Genomic DNA, 18,418 nt, shown 5'->3' with positions numbered 1-18,418 from the left:
ACTAAAGGAAACATTCTCTCCACATCCACTCGATCTAGTCCTTTCAGTATTCAATACGTTTCAATGAGATTCCCCCACCCCCCAATTCTTCTAAAGTCCAAGAGTCAAAGTTAACCCTTTAATTCCATAGCTCATTCTCATAAACCTCGTCTGGACTCTTCCCAACGCTAGTACGTCCTGGAAACCAGCCTCCTCTCTATGAATAGCTACACTGCTTGCAGCCTTAGTAAGGCAGTCAGCATAGCAAAGACCCCACCACCCCATACATTCTCTCTTAACCATCCTCCCATATTCTTGATTATGTTCCATTCATTTACATATTGGCAATGAAAGTTACATTACCTTTACATATCTAGTGGTATCAAAGGCAGGCGTTTTCCATTTAGTGGAACGCAAGATAGGAGTAGGTCATTCCGTCTACTTAATGGTGCGTTCTTTCACTGAGTGCTACAAAGGCTATCCCCCAAATGCTTGCATTGACACCGTATCCTTTCACTACCTTGACAAACAAAATTCATGCAGATTAAAATTGTAGGAAAGAGGTTGACTATTTTATAAATCTTTGGATCAGGATGTTATCTGATCTTTCTTAACATGCTTGTGAAATGCCTTCAATGGTCCTCAGTTTCTTTCCACGTACTATCTTCAAGGTTCTCTGCCCTATTCATCTTTTCCCTAGGATTCCTTTCATTTTTAACTTCCAACCATTAACAATGCATATTAGTGCACCACTATCCATTTCTAGTACCTCCAGCACAATATCGTGTTTAAGGTCATCACATTGTGGTTCACTCATAAATCAGCACCAGCATCCCCTCTTCTTCCCACCACACCTTCTATACTACCTTTAGTGATGGATCCTCTTCCCTTCTTGTCATGCAGGTTCCCAACACTGTTTCCAGGATACTTGTTTACAATTACTATTCTTCATTCTGTATATTCTGAGACCAAACAGATTTTGATTCAGAGTTGTTGAGGGATACAGCATGATACCAGGACCTCTGGCCCTCTGAATTCATGCTAACAACCGTCAATTTACACTAAACTAAGGTTTTCCCCATTTCTATTCTCCCTGCATTCTCAAGTCTCTTCAAATTCTACCACTCACCTGCACACTAGGGACAATTAACAGTTGCCATTTAACCAACCAACTAACACATCTTTTGGATGTAAAGAAGCCAAAGTACTTGGAGGAAACCTACACAGTCACAGGGAGAATGTGCAAACTCCGTAGATAGTACCCAATATTAGGATTGGACCCAGGTCTCCGGTACTGGTGGCCTACAGTTCATTGCCTGTACCATTGTGCCACCTGTAATAGGATGACCACTTTTTAGAACATCACTTTTCAGTTTTAAGTGTGATTTCAAGTTTCTGTTCCACTCTTGACCTGAACTGGATTTTAATGTATAATTGTTTGGTTCAGTATTCCAATCTACATTATGAAAATGTGTGGAATAGGAGGAATAACAAATGGTAAATGAGACATTGTTTGAACAGCAAGGTATTGGGAAAGAGCAAGGTTCAGGATTGTGGAGGAGGATGTAGTTTTGGTAATGTTCTATGATCCTATCTGAAAAGATTGTAAGCTATGCCAATAAAATAACATTTTTTTGAGGAAAGAATGATATGAAATAACTTGAGCAATTATTTAGCTGCTCACCTAAATAATTGGCTGCCAATGCTTGTGGGGTGTAATGTGTATTTTGAGTATCTTTGTGTTTTACAGCAAAAGTATTAATTTCCAAAAAATATACATGGTTTCTCATATATGACTTAGAATTTGGAAATCAACTGGTTCCAAGTGAATCTACAAAGAAAAATTAACCTCTATCATTAACACATGAGATTCAGCAGATGCTGGAAATCTTGAGCTGAAGGCATTCTGTGAGTCAGGCAGCATCTATGGAGGGGAATAAACAGTCAACATTTTAGGCCAAAACCCTTCATCAGGTCTGGAAAGGAATGGGGAAGAAGCTAAAATAAGAAGGTCTGGGGGGGGGGGGCGGGGGTAAGAGAAGGAATAAAAGCTGGCAGGTGATAATTGAAGCCAGGATGAAGTAAGAAGCTGGGAGGTGATGGGTGGAAGGGCTGATGGAGGAATCTGACAGGAAAGAACAGTGGACCATAGGAGAAAGGAAAAATGGAGAGATACCAGAGGGAGGTGATTGGCAGGTGATGAGTTGAGATGGGAACCAGAACTAGAAATGGAAAGAGAGAGAAGGGGGAGGGAGGAGAAGCAACTGGAAGCTAGAGAAATTGATGCTCGTGCCATCATCCTTCAACCCGAGTGTGGACTCATTGTGACAGTAGAGGAGGCCTTAGGACTGTTTATGGGAAGTTGAATTGAAATGTGAAAAGTGCTTGTTGAAGCGGTCCCCCGACCAACGTCGTGTCTAACCGATAAAGAGGAAACCAAACCAGAAACATTGGATACAGATGACTCCAACAAACTTGCAGGTAAGGTGTTGTCTCACTTGAAAGGACTGCTTGCGGTCCTGAATGGTGGTGAGGAAGAAGGTGTTGGGCCAAGTGTAGCATTTGTCACATTTGCATTACAAGTGCCAGAAGGGAGATCACTAGGGAGGAACAAGCGGACGAAGGAGTCATGTAAGAATGATCCCATATGTAAAGTGGGGGGGAGAGGGGGGCAGGGGGAGTAATGGGAGGAAAAGATGTGTTCAGTGGTTGGATACCATTGTCGATGACGGAAGGAAGGAAAATGATGTGCTGAATCATTATCTTTGGAAGATGTGTCCAGAAAACTTGGCTTTGTACTCCTGCGAAAGTTTACTACAGCAAGATTGTTGTGGAACTCCAACTTGCAGACTACTATCTCAAATCTAATGCTCAAAATTTGTCCTTTATCGTATGGTGAATCGTTCCTGTAAACATTTGTTAAAATAAATTGACCTGCTTCAGATTAAGCTTGAGCCAAATCTTCTGCCATTAGGGGGCGATAATATAGCATCCAATCCAAATAGAGCTTCTTTTGCATAAAGATAGAAAGTCAGTACTGCAAGCAATTTAGGTAATATTTCACTCTGCCATTTATGACTATAGTGTGCCAATGTAGCATCACTGAAATGGAAAACAAATCTAGGAGTTTCAACCGACTCTGGACTACCCAAGGTATCCATAACTTCTCCCACACAACCACACTTAAAAGAGATTTCACTGCACAAGGACATGAAATGATATATGAAGTAGTGTATTAGTATATTTTTCTTGATGAGCAATTGCCATTGGAGAATACTTGTGTCTGCAAATAAAGACCAGCCCTAATTTCTGAAATATCATACCAACTATCCAAAGGCACCCTGATTCCAGAAAATGTATTTGACTTAGAGTATGGAAATCAGCTTTAGACAACCAAATTTGAGAAAGGCATCAAAAACGAGTTACAATGAAAGGCTGTATAAGCTGGGATTTCTTTCCTAGGGGGCTGAGGGGTGACTTCTTAGAGGTATATAAATTCATGAGGGATATAGATAAATTGGAAGGTCACAGTCTCTTTCCAAGGGAAGGAGATACCAAAAAAATAAGTGTACAAAAACAAGGTGAGAAGGGAAAGACTTAAAAGGGATCTGTGGGGAAACTTTTTCATACAGATGGTGATGGGTATATGGAATGAGCTACCAGAGGAAGCTGCACAGTGGGTACAATTACAATTTTTGGATAGAATAGTTAGAAAAGGATAGAAGGGTTAGAGACCAAACAATGGCAGATGGGACTAGCACAGATAGACATCCTGGTTACCATGAAAAGTTGGGCATAGGGGCTTGTATGTGTAGTGTTTAACTGTGATTCTAAGAAATTTTTTGATATACAACCATCAATCTGAAATGTATCCACAAATGTTATCTGACTAGCTGAATATTACTTGCAGTTTCTGCTTTTCTTTTAGAATATATTGGGTTGGTGCTGGCACAGCAGGTTTAACAGTGATAGTTGGAGTTGAAAGTCTATGATGGCAACACAGTGTATGAACTTTGTAATACTGAGTGTTCAGGTGTCAAGATTATCCAGTTAAGCATGTTAAAATTATTAAAAGGGATGCAATAATTTTAATTGAAGTATTTAGAATGAGAACAACAGATTTTTATTTAAAAATATTAAAATATTAATCTTTGAAAGTGGGAAATGGAACTAAGGCACAGATTAGCAATATAATTTTAAACGGCAGAAGCAGATCAAGGGAATGCAATGTACGTTCTTACATACATTTGATATCAAATACACTAACATTCAAGGTTATGGGAAAATTTAAATATAATCTGTGTTCAAACATGCAAGGTATGAAACTATCAATTTCTGTCATTTGAGTTTATATAGGAATTCAGTGGGCATTTAGTCCCATGTCTAAGTTATCAACAGCAGCTCAAAATCCCTCCCCAAACACTCTTAGCTCTAATTATTTCTCTTATAACTGTCTTTTCACTAAGCTTTGCTCATCACACCTGTCTCCTTTAATTTGTTGTTGGCCTTTAACCGAGGATACTCTTTTCATCTTTTATCAAACGGAAGGTGATAACACAAATGTTAGTTGTGATTCAAACTGGTAAACTTTCAATGCCTGAAATTGACAATCTGTAGAAATGTTAGAACATGAATTTACTTTTATACAAATACTCTTCCAGGACTACTTATGGATACTTAGCAATATGTGTAAAAAGTATTAATTTTTCAGAGCATGCATAGGCCTCTGCATTATTATTTGGAAAAGCCCAGGGCAAAATCAATTTAATGAAGTTCCTATTTATATGTAAAATTGCTCCAAAAGTTACTAATGATAGAAAATTAATGGAAAAGAATGATGTAAGGTGATATCAAGCTTTGTGAAATTGCACCTGCACAATTTTGATCATCAAGACAATTAGTGAAGTTTTGCAAACAAAACTCAAAGTGGAAACAATGAACTTACGGTGGGATTTACACAATATGTGACTTTATCATTTGAGATATTGTGACCATAAATGATGATTAAAATTAAGCACGTCAAATTTGATGGTATTTGTGCTGGTCACATAAGACATACCTTCATGCACAACCGTTCTGATTTATAGCAGAATTATTAAATTGAATCATTTTGAAAAGGTTATACCAACTATCTAAGTAATGACACTAGTATCATCTAGAGGAAAGGATAGAAAACACAAACACTACTAAACCTTGATTTGTAACTAACCACTCAGAGCTGCAGCTGTACTTTCTTTTCTCTCCCCATTCTTGTTGAATGTTCATACTCCAAAGACAATGTTACACAGGAATAAACCTATTATTATTATGTCAGTTAAATTATTTAATTTGCCCATGTTGAGAATGCAGATAAAAGCCATCTTTTGAGGGTAAGCAGACATTAATATTAAAGTAATCAGTTCTATTTCTAGTGTTTCACCTGCTGAATGTTTTCAGAATGTTTCACAACATTAAAGGAAAAGAAACTAGTCATAAAAGAGTAGAAAACAGAGGTTATACATGGAAAACAAAACAACAATACTGCCAAATGGAAATAGCAAGGAGTAAGATGGTAATATTGAGTGATTGAGAAAGTATACAGCATTAATAAGACTGGACATCAAAGGCAGAGTGAAGATCAAGATGAAGTGAGAAACACAACGGTCACTTTATTAGGCATAGGAGTGGAACCCATGGTGGTCTCCAGCTGCTGTGGCCCCTTCGCTTCAAAGTTTGACATTTGTGTGTTCAGATATGCTCTTCTGCACACCACTGTTGTAACATATGGCTATTTAATTTACTGTCACTTGAACCAGCCTGGCTATTCTCCTCTAACCCCTTTCATTAAAAAGGCATTTTTTCATTTTCCCATTTTCTGTTAACTCTAGAGACTACTGTGCATGAAAATTCCAGAATATCAGCAGCTTTCAAGTACACAAACCACCCTGTCTGAAACCAACAATCATTCTACAGTCAATGAGATCACATTTCTTTCCTATTCTGATATTTGGTCTGACAACAACTGAGCCTCTTGCTTTTATGCATTGAGTGGCTGCCACATGATTAGCTGATTACATATTTGCTTTAACGAGCAGATGTAAAGGTATACCTAACAAAGTGGCCACTGAGTGTATATTGAAGTGTGTAAAATGAGATCTGCAGGAGTTGCATGTCTGGAGATCAACATGGCAGTGTGAAATAAAGATGACGATGAGGACAGTCAAAGGCAGTATTATGGGTAACAGAGATCCTGGAGAATCAGTAAAGTGAAGATCAAGCACAAACTGCTGGAGGAAGCAGCCTAAGTAACATTTGTGGAGAGGAATGAGCAATCTACATTTCGGGCAGAGACCCTATATCAGGCAACACACATCAAAGTTGCTGGTGAACGCAGCAGGCCAGGCAGCATCTCTAGGAAGAGGTACAGTCGACGTTTCAGGCCGAGACCCTTCGTCAGGACTAACTGAAGGAACAGTTAGTAAGAGATTTGAAAGTGGGAGGGGGAGGGGGAGATCCAAAATGATAGGAGAAGACAGGAGGGGGAGGGATGGAGCCAAGAACTGGACAGGTGATTGGCAAAGGGGATACGAGAGGATCATGGTACAGGAGGCCCAGGGAGAAAGGGAGGGCGGACCCAGAGGATGGGCAAGGGGTATAGTCAGAGGGACAGAGGGAGAAAAAGGAGAGTGACAGAAAGAATGCGTGTATAAAAATGAATACCGGATGGGGTACGAGGGGAGCTGGGGCATAAGTGGAAGTTAGAGAAGTCAATGTTCATGCCATCAGGTTGGAGGCTACCCAGACAGAATATAAGGTGTTGTTCCTCCAGCCTGAGTGTGGCTTCATCTTTACAGTAGAGGAGGCCATGGATAGACATGTCAGAATGGGAATGGGATGTGGAATTAAAATGTGTAGCCACTGGGAGATCCTGCTTTCTCTGGCGGACAGAGCATAGGTGTTCAGCAAAGAGGTCTTCCAGTCTGCGTCAGGTCTCGCCGATATATAGAAGGCCACATCAGGAGCACCGGACGCAGTATATCACCCCAGCCGACTCACAGGTGAAGTGTCGCCTCACCTGGAAGGACTGTCTGGGGCCCTGAATGGTGGTAAGGGAGGAAGTGTAAGGGCATGTGTAGCACTTGTTCCGCTTACAAGGATAAGTGCCAGGAGTCGCGTAGGGAGCGATGCCTGCAGAAAGCCGGGGGGGAGGGAAAGATGTGCTGTTGGAGGTGGCGGAAGTTACGGAGAATAATATGTTGGACCCGGAGGCTGGTGGGGTGGTAGGTGAGGACCAGGGGAACCCTATTCCTAATGGGGTGGCGGGAGGATGGAGTGAGAGCAGATGTGCGCAAAATGGGGGAGATGCATTTGAGAGCAGAGTTTTTGCTTGAATTTCTAGCATCCGCAGAATTCCTGTTGTCTGCGACCCTGTATCAGGACTAGATTTCCAGCATTTGCAAAATCTCTTGTTTTTACTGAGGATATTACCTTCCACTATGGAACTGGGGGTGCACTGGACAGTGAGGAAGACTATCATGGCTTGCAGCAGGATCTGGACCAGCAGGAAAAATGCAGATGGAATTTCATGCAGACGAGTGTGAGATGCTGCACTTTAGTAGGACCAATCAGGGTAGGCCTTACACAGTGACGGTAGGGCACTGAGGAGTGCTGTAATACGAAGGTATCTGAGAATACAGGTCCACAATTCATTGAAAGTGGTGACACAGGTTGATAGGGTCATAAAGAAAGCTTTTGGCACATTGACCTTTATGCAGGACATAGGATGTTATGAAGTTTTTAAAGACATTATTGAGTCCTAATTTGGAGTATTGTGTGCAGTTTTGGTCATCTACCTACAGGAAAGATGTAAATAAGGTTGAAAGATTGAACAGGTTAGAACTTTAATCCTTGTAATGTCAAAGACTGAGAGGAGATTTAATAGTGGTATGCAAAATTATCAAAGGTAAATGCAAACTGGCTTTTTCCACTGAGGTTGGGTGGGACTACAACTAGAGGTCATGGGTTAAGGGTGAAAGGTAAAAAGTTTAAGGGGAACATGAGGGGAAACTTCTTCACTCAGAGGGTTGTGATAGTATGGAGCGAGCTGCCAACGTTTCAATGTTTAAGAGAAGTTTGGATAGGTACATGGATGGTAGTGGTATGGAGGGCTACGGTTCCTGTCACAAACAAGAGAAAACTTGCAGATGCCGGAAATCCAAGTAATACACACAACATGCTGGAGTTACTCAGCAAGCCATCCAGGCAGCATCTATGGAAAAGAGTACAGTCGGCGTTTTGGGCCGAGACCCTTCAGCAGAAATCCAGTCCTATTGTGGAGTCTGCCTGAAATGACAATTGTTCATTCCTCACCATAAATGTTGCTTAGCCTACTGAGTTCCTCTAGCAGTTTGTGTTTGATCTCCACCTTTCTGATTCTCCAGGATCTCTGTTACCCATAATACTGCCTTTGACTATCCTGTTGAAGGGACTCAGCCTGAAACGTCAACTGTACTCACTTCCACAGTTGCCTGGCCTGCTGAGATCCTCCAGCATTTTGTGTGTGTGGCTATGGTCCCTATGCAGGTTGATGGAAGTAGGCAGTTTAAATGTTTCGGCACAGACCTGTTGGTCCAAAGGGTCTGTTTCTATGCTGTACTTTTCTATGACTCTATGAAGAAGATTGGTATGGGAACAGTATACACTCTATATGATGTCCATTCCAAATACCAAGCAGATCTTTCTCCCAACATTTACACCATTTGCAAAGTACTTAATGAGTAACACAACAAAGTAGTTAACAAGACCCAAACAAGAGGAATTCTGCAGATGCTGGAAATTTAACAACACACATCGAAGTTGCTGGTGAATGCAGCAGGCCAGGCAGCATCTCTAGGAAGAGGTACAGTCGACGTTTTGGGCTGAGACCCTTCGTCAGAACTGAAAGAAGAGCTAGTAAGAGATTTGAAAGTGGGAGGGGGAGGGGATCTTGGCCCGAAACGTCGACTGTACTAGAGACGCTGCCTGGCCTGCTGAGTTTACAAGACCATCCAGTCCTCTTAACAGAATCCCAAACCAGGCTCAGATGTTCTAGATAAATCCTTGTTCTCTTATCACCTTCCCTCATAATCCCCTCTCTATCTGCTGTTAATTTAGTGACTTAACATCACTAAAATCACCCTCCTAATCAGATTTTCCCCCAAATTCCTCTGAATCAGAGTCATAGAACATTACAACACAGAAATAGGCCCTTTGGCTCATTTAGTTGTGCTGATTGTTATTCTGCCTAGTCCATCAACCCGCACCTGGATCACAGTCCTCCACGTATTTAGACAAAATTCTCCCAAATATTGCAATTGAACCAGCATCCGCAACTTACACTGGAAGCTCCTTGGGCACTTGCAGCAAAATTGGCCTTTCTAATCTCAGATTAATAATATCAATCCTTGGTTCCTTAAGGTTGTTAAACTGGGGATAGTAATGGGACCAAGCTCCAAATACCCATTAAATGCTCCCAATGGCTTGCGCCTCAAATAGCCTCTGACAACCAAGTCCAGCCCCTGGCCTTCACATGTGGCTTAGCTGCGAAGCCCAGTTTCCACTGACAGGACGGGGAAAAAGATGGCTTACTGGCGCCTTAAAACCAGTTGCTCTGGGCAGATAGGGCTCATCAGCTGTGGTTGGCAGCTCACCTAGGGTAAGGAAAACTCCGATCTCAAACCTCCACTGCCTTGCAGCTATACCCGCTCATAGGGAAGGCTTCAGGAGTAAACCATGAGGGAAAAATCTGGAGCTGGAGTCCCTAAGGCAGTCGTACAGTGAGTTCAATGTTTACTGGCAACTTCTGCAACGTTGCTGGTACCTAACTGTATTGGTCTCTGCTGTTCCTTTTGGTTCATCAGATGCATGGAGAGGGGGAGCTTGCTCTTTGTATCGTACTGCTCAGGCTTGCATATCTAGACAGGTAGGACGCCATATCCATGGTCAACTCTGACTGACTGAGGCCCTCAATCTCAATCTAAGGGCCAAACCTAACCTTCACTATTAATTCTCTTGAAACATTATGATCACTAGATCAGAAGTGTTTGCCTGTACACACTGCCCTGTCTCATTCCCTAACAGAACTTCATTCTTCAGAGTGGAAATTTTAATCAATTATAAAAAGGCCCTAATTACACGCTTTAATTAACAGCATAATTTAACTTGTTTAACTGCAAAACAGTTCCAGTTTACAAGCAAAAACAAAATTCCAAATATAGTTTACAAAACCATTTCCCTCTCCATCCTCTTTATTCTTGATGAAAGTAAAATGGCCCAACAGCAGTTGCTTGGAATAATTAGCAGATGGAATTCTGGCAGTTCGTTAGACTGATATGCTCAACAATGAAAGTCTGAATTGTTTTGGGAGAAAAACATTACTTACATAATTCATCACGAACAACTCTGGATTTTTATTGTTCTCTATGTTATCTGACTGTTTTATTTAATAAAAACCCATTTAAATTTCAGAAACAATTTGGATATTAAAGATTCAACTATGGAAGAACAGGAACTTTCAAATATTAGAAATCTATGATCAGCTGGATGTTAAAGGAAACAGATGGATAGATAAGTTATCCCGTTTTAAGTACAGTGGATTCTGGTTAATTGGGCCATCTGTTAATTGAGACAACTGTTTATTTGGGACATTGTCACTTAATTAACTGACTGTCACCAGTTCCTAACTAGCATTAGTCATGTGGCTGTTAAACACTATGTCTTGCTTACAGCAATTAGTTTTTAAATAACGTCATTGTGTGTGTTAAGTGTTGAAAAAAGTGATTTTTGGCAAGAAATAAGCGGTAAGATAATTTGGAACTATTTTGCTCACCGCTTTTTCAAGCATTCAGGCTCAGAGCTGCCGGAAATAGCCAGGAGTAAAACTGAAATGATTTCATTAGTACAACAATTTAGGAATTACAAAGTATTTGAAGGTATCGGCAATCATCTTGAATGTTACAACGAAAACGAAGATTTGGAGAATGCAATCTCCTATATCATTGTCTGAAGGCAGTTTATTATCTGCACTTGGTGTCTGTGCTGATCTTGTTCAACACTCAATCAAAATAATATGGCAGATGAATTCCTCTGTTAGTAACTATTAGGAACTAAAATACAGTTTTATAGTACTGAAGTAGTATTAGTAATGTTCTAATTTGCTCTGTACTCCATTTATATACATAATTTGTCACTCAAGTAAATGGTATTTTGTATTTTTATACCTTTTAACTATTCCTATGAAACTTCTGCTAATTGGGGCAGCCACTTAATTGGGCCAAAATATACTAGTCCCAATTAACCACAATCCACTGTATTTGATTTGGGTGCTGATTTTTATGCTTGCAACAAACTACTTCCTATAAATTAATAGGTGCAAGTGAGCAGCTGCCACGAATTAATCTTATTAAGGACTTAGTTCTAGGAAAAATATGCAATATAAGAGATTTGCAATAACATTTTACTGCAAAATCTTAAACCCTGAATTGTTTACCCTACTGGATTATTAAAATTACAATATATATGTGGCATCAGTCATATTACAAGGGCTATCAATGATTTAGAGAAATTACTCTCTGGTACACGACACATCTTGCAATCATTATTTAAGTAGCAAAAGCACTGCCTGTATATCATGGGTATTTCTGGTAATCTTGCTGCTGTTTAAGTACATATAGTCCAAATTATAAATGCACAAGAACATAAACAATAATTACTCCATTAAATAAAGCACAGCTAATGCTCTCTAATTATTTTACTGTCTTTTCCCGTTTCCCTGATTGCAGAATCGATCTATTCAAAATATCCAACACCATCATATCAGTTGCTTATTTCATAACTTTGAAGGCATGCATCATAATCAGAAAATCCTGGGAAGGATAACAGATTATAATGCAGGGTTATGACAAAAACGTAAAATTGAAGATGTTAGAATGGTAGCAAAATAAAAATCTCTTCAAATCTGGGTAGGATCAGTGCAGTTCTATTGTTTTCTGTTATTACTTCATTTTCTAATATGTTATCTTTAATTTCTTTTCAACCACATATTGTAATAATTGCCTTCCCTGCATTCATAACATACATTTGCTCATCAATATTGAGCAAATGTATATAGTTCTGAATTTTTTTTTAATGCTGTAAATAATGAATTGCATTTGGTGAGATCAAGACACTAGCCTAAATTACTTGGTCCTAAATTGATAGGATGCTGTGCTCCCATACACCTTAAAATATCGTTCTCGATTCAGTTGTTAGTTAACTTTCTCCTCAGTGTGAAGGCCTTACCACTCTATGTGCTCTAGCATGCTATCCAAAGCAATTCTTTGATAACACGTGAAAATTTAAATTGCTTTGGTTAACAGTTATTTTATTACTTTTGTTAAGCACAATAAAAAGGCTCATTAAGCACTCTCCAAATACATTTAAGCAAAAGCTTAACTCTACATGTATTTATGTCTGGTCAAACCGTAGACAGGGGATGCTATTCTTAACCTTCTTTGAAATATAAAAATAACCACTTAACAATAGTGTTTAATTATTAGAAAAGAACAGTAAATACGAAAAGATACTAAATGACTGGCAACAAAATTAAATCTTCAAATACTAACCAATTAATTGGAAATAACAACTCTGGAAATATTTACAAAGAAAACTGACAATTTGCCAATCTATTTTTTTACGAATTAAATACATTGTTAGAACAGAAAGCTCTGGCTTCCAACAAAAATACTCACATAAATAATCACAGATCACCTATTTATGCTACATAGGGTAAATTTGACTTGTGGTATTAACATGCATCAATGAGCTAGCTTTTAATCTGCATGAGCTCCTTTAAAATCTTGAGTGATTTGCGCATGAAGCTGATTCAGATATAAAAAAATGCCATTTTATAAAAGCATCCAAATTGTGAGGGTATGTCATCAACCATTACTGTTTAACGTATTAAAAAACTATGACAACTGAGTTGGAAGAGGATTTGACTAATTCTCGAAGACTCTTGCTGCTGTTCTATCATACTGGCATCAGCTTTCTCAGAACATACTCATTAAAAACATTTTACTTTTTACAATCAACTCTGAAACATGTTGGTCATAACTAGCCAATGTATTTTACCATCCTCTTCTAAACATGACTAAGTATCTTAAAAAACAAAAAAAAATCAGATTCAACAATTCAAGCTCATTTTGACAGAGTTGTCGTATACCTGCAAATGAACCACTTGATGGTGGAACAGACCTGATAGGCCAAATGGCCTAAATTCTGCTCATGTCTCATGGAGGGTTTTATTAAAGCTAGTACCTCTTCAAAGAAATGATATCCATCTGATGGATAACCATGGTGTGGCAGAGACAATGGATTAATCTAAGGGCCAGCAAATCCCATGTTCTTAGAAGATACATGGAAGAAAAATAGGATTGGCAAAAGAAAGGAAATTCTAACGATTCATGACTCCTACAATACAAAATTGCTTTGTACTCCTGACACCATTCCTAATTATGTATTTTTACTGCATCTCCAGATGCCACATTAAATATTGTATGCAGCTTTTGATGGCAACTTCCTTTATCAAAGAAAACAGATAAACTGAAGATCACAACATTATCAAACAAACGTTTTATTAGCATCTAAAAACAGAATGCACCCAACATTCAAATGATTTTTTTTCCAGCCATTACTTACTGCAGTACGAGGGACAAATCACAAACATTTATTTTGGGGATTAACAGAGACCAGACTATAAGAGGATTTTAAAATGTCTTTTTTTACAAACAGAAAGTATTACAATTTTTTCTACACCTCAGTACTGCACTGCTCACTGTGAATGGGCTAGGCGCTTGCTGTCAACAGGATAAAATCTAAAACAAAAACTCATTTTCATCAAAACATTAAATTTAAATATTGTAGCAGCTTCAGAGGATGGAAAAATGCTGATTATGCCCTATTTTTCAAGTATTACTGTAACCACCGATAGTCCATCCCAGCTGTAACAGCTACAAGTTTACCTTTCTTCCATAGGAAGGTCAATTTAAAATTTTTTTTGGCAAGCTATTATAATCTTTCTCAAATTAGAAGAAATGTGGGAGTTCTGGCTTCTAAGCGTGAAAAAAAAATGTCATTACCTACCGTGTTCAACTAAAGAACAACAGTCTGTACAGGTCAGTTGTACACATTAACTTCAGTTATTAGAGTGAAAGATGTACATCGGATTAAATTCTGTCTTGCAGACAACAGTGACTTTTCTCAAGATCCAGTCAAGCATTTTATCCACTGCAGAGATGACCACCTATACAAATTGTCATAGTGTATGGCATTATGTCCCCTCAGTATCAGTGTTTTCTGTTACAGGTTGATTTTCTAATTCATCCTTCTCGCTTTCATCTGATGAAGATGCAAGACTCACAGATACTTCTGGGTTGTTGTTTGCAAGCTCCTTGTTTGGCGGCTGGCTGTCTGTTTCTGAGAAATCACCATTTACACGGGGCCTATCATCAGATTTTTCACTATCAGTGGTCCCTTGATAATAGTCAAACCTATGCCGTGGAGGAACCCAATGATCTTGCTCTCTATCTCTCCCAAAACGGCTGCCATTTACATCTCGGCGAAAGCCAAAATCACGGTCATCACGATCTCTCTGACGTTCCCAAGGCCTGCTGCGATCATCAAAATCTCTGTGTGTTTCTTGATCAAAACCTCGGCTCCACATTGGGCCACTTCTGCCATCAAATCTGAAATTTCTTCCGCCAAACCTTTCATGATCATCATGAAAATTTTTAGGCCCACCAAAGGGCACACCACGGCGCTCTCGTTCATCAAAATCTCTTGAGCCCCATCTTTGGTCGGGACCAAAACCGAACTGATCACGTCTGCCAAGATTGTCTCTATTATCAACGGGTGGGAACCGATAATCTCGGTCACCTTCCTGTTGTATGTTGTCTCGCTGAAAAGCATTATCATTTCCAACATTACGTCTTTCTTCTCCTGTACCATGGCTTGAATTTCTGCTGCTCTCAACGTTAGGGACTCCGGATCTTGTGAATGTACCTTCAAGCCTATTGAAAGAATTTCCTGGTGGAAAAGGAGCTCTGGTTCCTGACTGAAGAGGACCATCAATTGATACTGAAGGGGGCATGTTTGGCTGAGGTGGTATCAGCAATGGAAATCGTTGCCCTGGTGAGGGTGGCATCATTCCAGGGCGTACGTCCAAAGGGAGCACTCCAGGTAGCCTTGATCCAGCCATACTTGGCGGAGGAAAAGTTGGTGGTCCTGGTGCGGGTGTTGAAGGCTGCATACCCAGAACAGACCCACTTGATACAGCACTTTGAGCTCCTGCAACAGTAAGAATTTGCAGTAAATAATATGCAGTCAAGTGTACACAATCACATTCCATTATTACAGTTACCAAACTGAATATCCCCCATTTACTATAACCAACATTTAAAATGACAAAGCATTCCCTTCACAAATCTATTAATACCAATTCAACTTGCCTCCAGAAATATCACTAACTAGCCATGTTGCATGAAAATGGGAAACAAATAAAACTGCAGATGCTAGAATCTGAAACAAAACCAGATATGCTAGAAAAAGGATCAGCCAGTCTGCATCTGTGGAAGGAGAAAACAGTCAATGCTCCTCAGAACTTGGGGAGGGGTTCTGAGAAGGTGGTGGTGGTGGGTGAGCAGTTTAAAGCCAGACAGATGGGTGGAAAGAGAAATAAAGTCTAAGACAGATCAGTTCATAACGAATTATTATCAAGAACAAGGACGATAATGGGCAGCAACAAGAAAGCAGTTTAGCCAAAGCTGGAGAATTGTGGAAGGTTGAAAGATGCATTATCCTTCCAGATAATGTTAGGCCTTATTATCACAAGAAATAAGTAACAAGAAACTCAGGAGCACCCACATGAACTGAACGCAGGTTCCTCACAAAGTAATCACCCAATCTGCAATTGTTTTTTCTAACGTAAAGGAAACTAAACACAGCGAACACTGTATGAAGTTCAAGTGCATCACTACCTCACCAGAAAGATTGTTTAGGTCAGTAAATGATGGGAAAAGATGAATGGATAAGTGTTGGAAATCCATCACTCCCTGCCCTTTGGAAAATCCCGTGCAACTGGAGGAGATGCAAACTTGTCCAATTCATCTCCACTCCCACTATGCAGGAAACAAAACTATCATTCCAGATGAAGCAGTGATTCTCTTGCATTTTATTCAATTTTGTCTATTACTGCATTCCATGCTCGCAATGTGGTCTATACTCTGGTTAAACCAGATCTAGATTGGTGATCACTTGACGGAGAACTTGCGGTCAGTCCATGATTATGAGCTTCCTTGTCTGTTGCTTCCTCCACTTCTATAGTGAGGCCCAACCATTTTATCCTCTGTCTAGGCACTTTGCAACTCTGAATTCTCCAACTTCTGGTAAACTGCTCTCATCATTTTCCATGGTTATGCCCCTTTCTCACTTTGTCTCTTTAAAAAGGTTAGATGTCATGTTCCTTATCACCTGATGTCTCAATCTCCATATCATCATTTGTCTAATGCCTTATTTCACCCCCCAGATCTGCTTTTAACTCATAAACCCTTCACCCTCATTACCCTCTTTCTAAGGAAGGGCTGCGGACCTGAAACATTAACTAGTTTCTCTTTCAACAAATGCTGCCACACTGGCCAAGTGTTTTGTTTTTATTAATATTGTATAACACTGTTGTATATTTGGAAAGGCAGGGGCTGATTGGGGATAGCCAACATGTCTTAGTGGACTGATGCCTGAACTGGAAAGCTTTTGAGATCCAATAGGCTGGGACTGTTTTCCCTGGAGTGAAGAAAGCTAAGAACTGACCTTAAAAAGTTTCATAAAATCAGAAGATACAAACTTTCCCCAAGGTGAGGGCAGGGTTCTAAAATTAGATGGTGAAGGTTTAAGGTGAAAAAAGGAAATATTTAGAATGAATCTGAGGAGCTAGCTTGTTCCCCTACACAGAGGGCGATGGGCACATGGAACAAGTTGACAGAGGAAGTGGTAGAAGTGTGTTTAATTACAAGTTTAAAATATATTTGTACGTGCATATGCAGGCAAATGGGATGAGCCTAGATAGGAACCATGGTCAGCATGGAAGGACCTTTTCTATTCTGTATGGAAACAGGCTCTTCAGCCTGATTCCATAAACGTTCCAACTGAATTTACATACCTGGTACAGATGTAGATGTTGTAGCAACTGGTGATGTCTGGTTGCCTGTACGTGATGCTGCCAGATCCTTTGATCTACTTGGACCAGTCGAGAGAGGCTGTGCACCAACTGGATTAAACAAACTCCCTGGTGGGATATTAGGAGTTGGGAGACTGCTGTGGCCTATTTGTGAAAGGAGACTTCCAAACGAGGAATCCTTTGCACTCTCTTGAGTGTTTGAGAGAGGCGGACAAACTAGAGCTGAAGAATAATTGTTTTGCAGTTATTCACCAAAATTTTGAATTAAAAATTTAGCTCCATGAGAATGCATTCAGCTCCAACGTATTTTGTTTTTAACAAATAAAACTGCAATCAATCACAATCCAAATCTACTTTGTCTTTCAGATTTATTTTTAGTCAGCATTATCCAACTGAGCATTATAAGTCATTAAAATGGTAATACAAAGAGCAACCTTAGCTTTAAACTTAATTATACTCACGGGTCTGTACTGGAGGAATGGAAGGTCCAACAACTGGAGGTGGAACAGGGGGAGGTGGTAAATAACCTGCATGCAAGATTAAAGAGAGTTTTGCATGTTATGATTTATATTGTCTTCAGAGCAAGTCCCATTTCAAATGAGTATAAAAATCTAAATTAACAAAACAGTTATATAACAAAGGGACCAGTGGGTCAGAGGCCCACCTGCTTTCAGGTTGATATAAAAAACATGGCAATTATGAAAAAGAGAGAAATTACCCCTTATTTTCTGTCTATCCAACCATTGTCACTAAAACACTTTAGGTAGGAACTAATAGTGCAGCACTTGCACTGTCCTGATAGCAAGTGGAATAACTGCAAGTCTATCTTTTTAAATTAAATCAAAAGTGCTCAACCATATTAATGTAACTAAATTAAAGTAAAACCCTAAAAATAATAATGTGCATTAAAGGGCATGATTTATTAAAAATATTAACCAAATAGCAGTAACAAATTCCGATTGTGTTAGTTTTGAATAGATATTCTTTGATGATGGGCAAAATCTAAGTACGAAACACTTGCAAATGACTTTATACTTTGGAAGGGGAGACAAGCATTTTAAGGACATAATATTCTCCATTTCACATCCATTTAAAATCTTCTAAAATACATACATCTACACATAGAGAACCTTATGATTGCAATTTTTAAATCACCATCACTGCCAATTTCCAAACATAGTTAAATACCTCTATTTTAGAAGATTTTTTGTA

The 18,418-nt window shown here is 39.4% G+C and overlaps 1 protein-coding gene across 4 annotated transcripts in view; it reads right to left on the bottom strand.

Annotated features, from left to right (window-relative positions):
- tiam2a (TIAM Rac1 associated GEF 2a) overlaps positions 1-18,418 on the bottom strand; it is a 232,047-nt gene that overhangs the window by 73,515 nt on the left and 140,114 nt on the right. For 2 of the 4 annotated variants that reach the window (XR_011886842.1, XR_011886844.1), the window contains exons 19-21: positions 17,668-17,733; positions 17,189-17,428; positions 14,119-15,321 (exon numbers count right to left, since the gene is read on the bottom strand). Coding sequence is in view for 1 of the 4 variants with exons in the window: in XM_072265338.1 (XP_072121439.1) it covers positions 14,306-15,321; positions 17,189-17,428; positions 17,668-17,733 (1,322 nt within the window). In the remaining 3 variants the exon portion in view is untranslated. Of the gene's footprint in view, positions 1-845; positions 942-13,593; positions 15,322-17,188; positions 17,429-17,667; positions 17,734-18,418 lie in introns of those variants that run through there. The other 2 variants (XR_011886843.1, XM_072265338.1) reach the window with 2 other exon arrangements.

This window comes from Mobula birostris, chromosome 8 (genome assembly GCF_030028105.1).
Source record: "Mobula birostris isolate sMobBir1 chromosome 8, sMobBir1.hap1, whole genome shotgun sequence".
Classification (NCBI taxonomy): domain Eukaryota; kingdom Metazoa; phylum Chordata; class Chondrichthyes; order Myliobatiformes; family Myliobatidae; genus Mobula; species Mobula birostris.
This window is presented reverse-complemented; position numbering and strand designations above follow the sequence as displayed.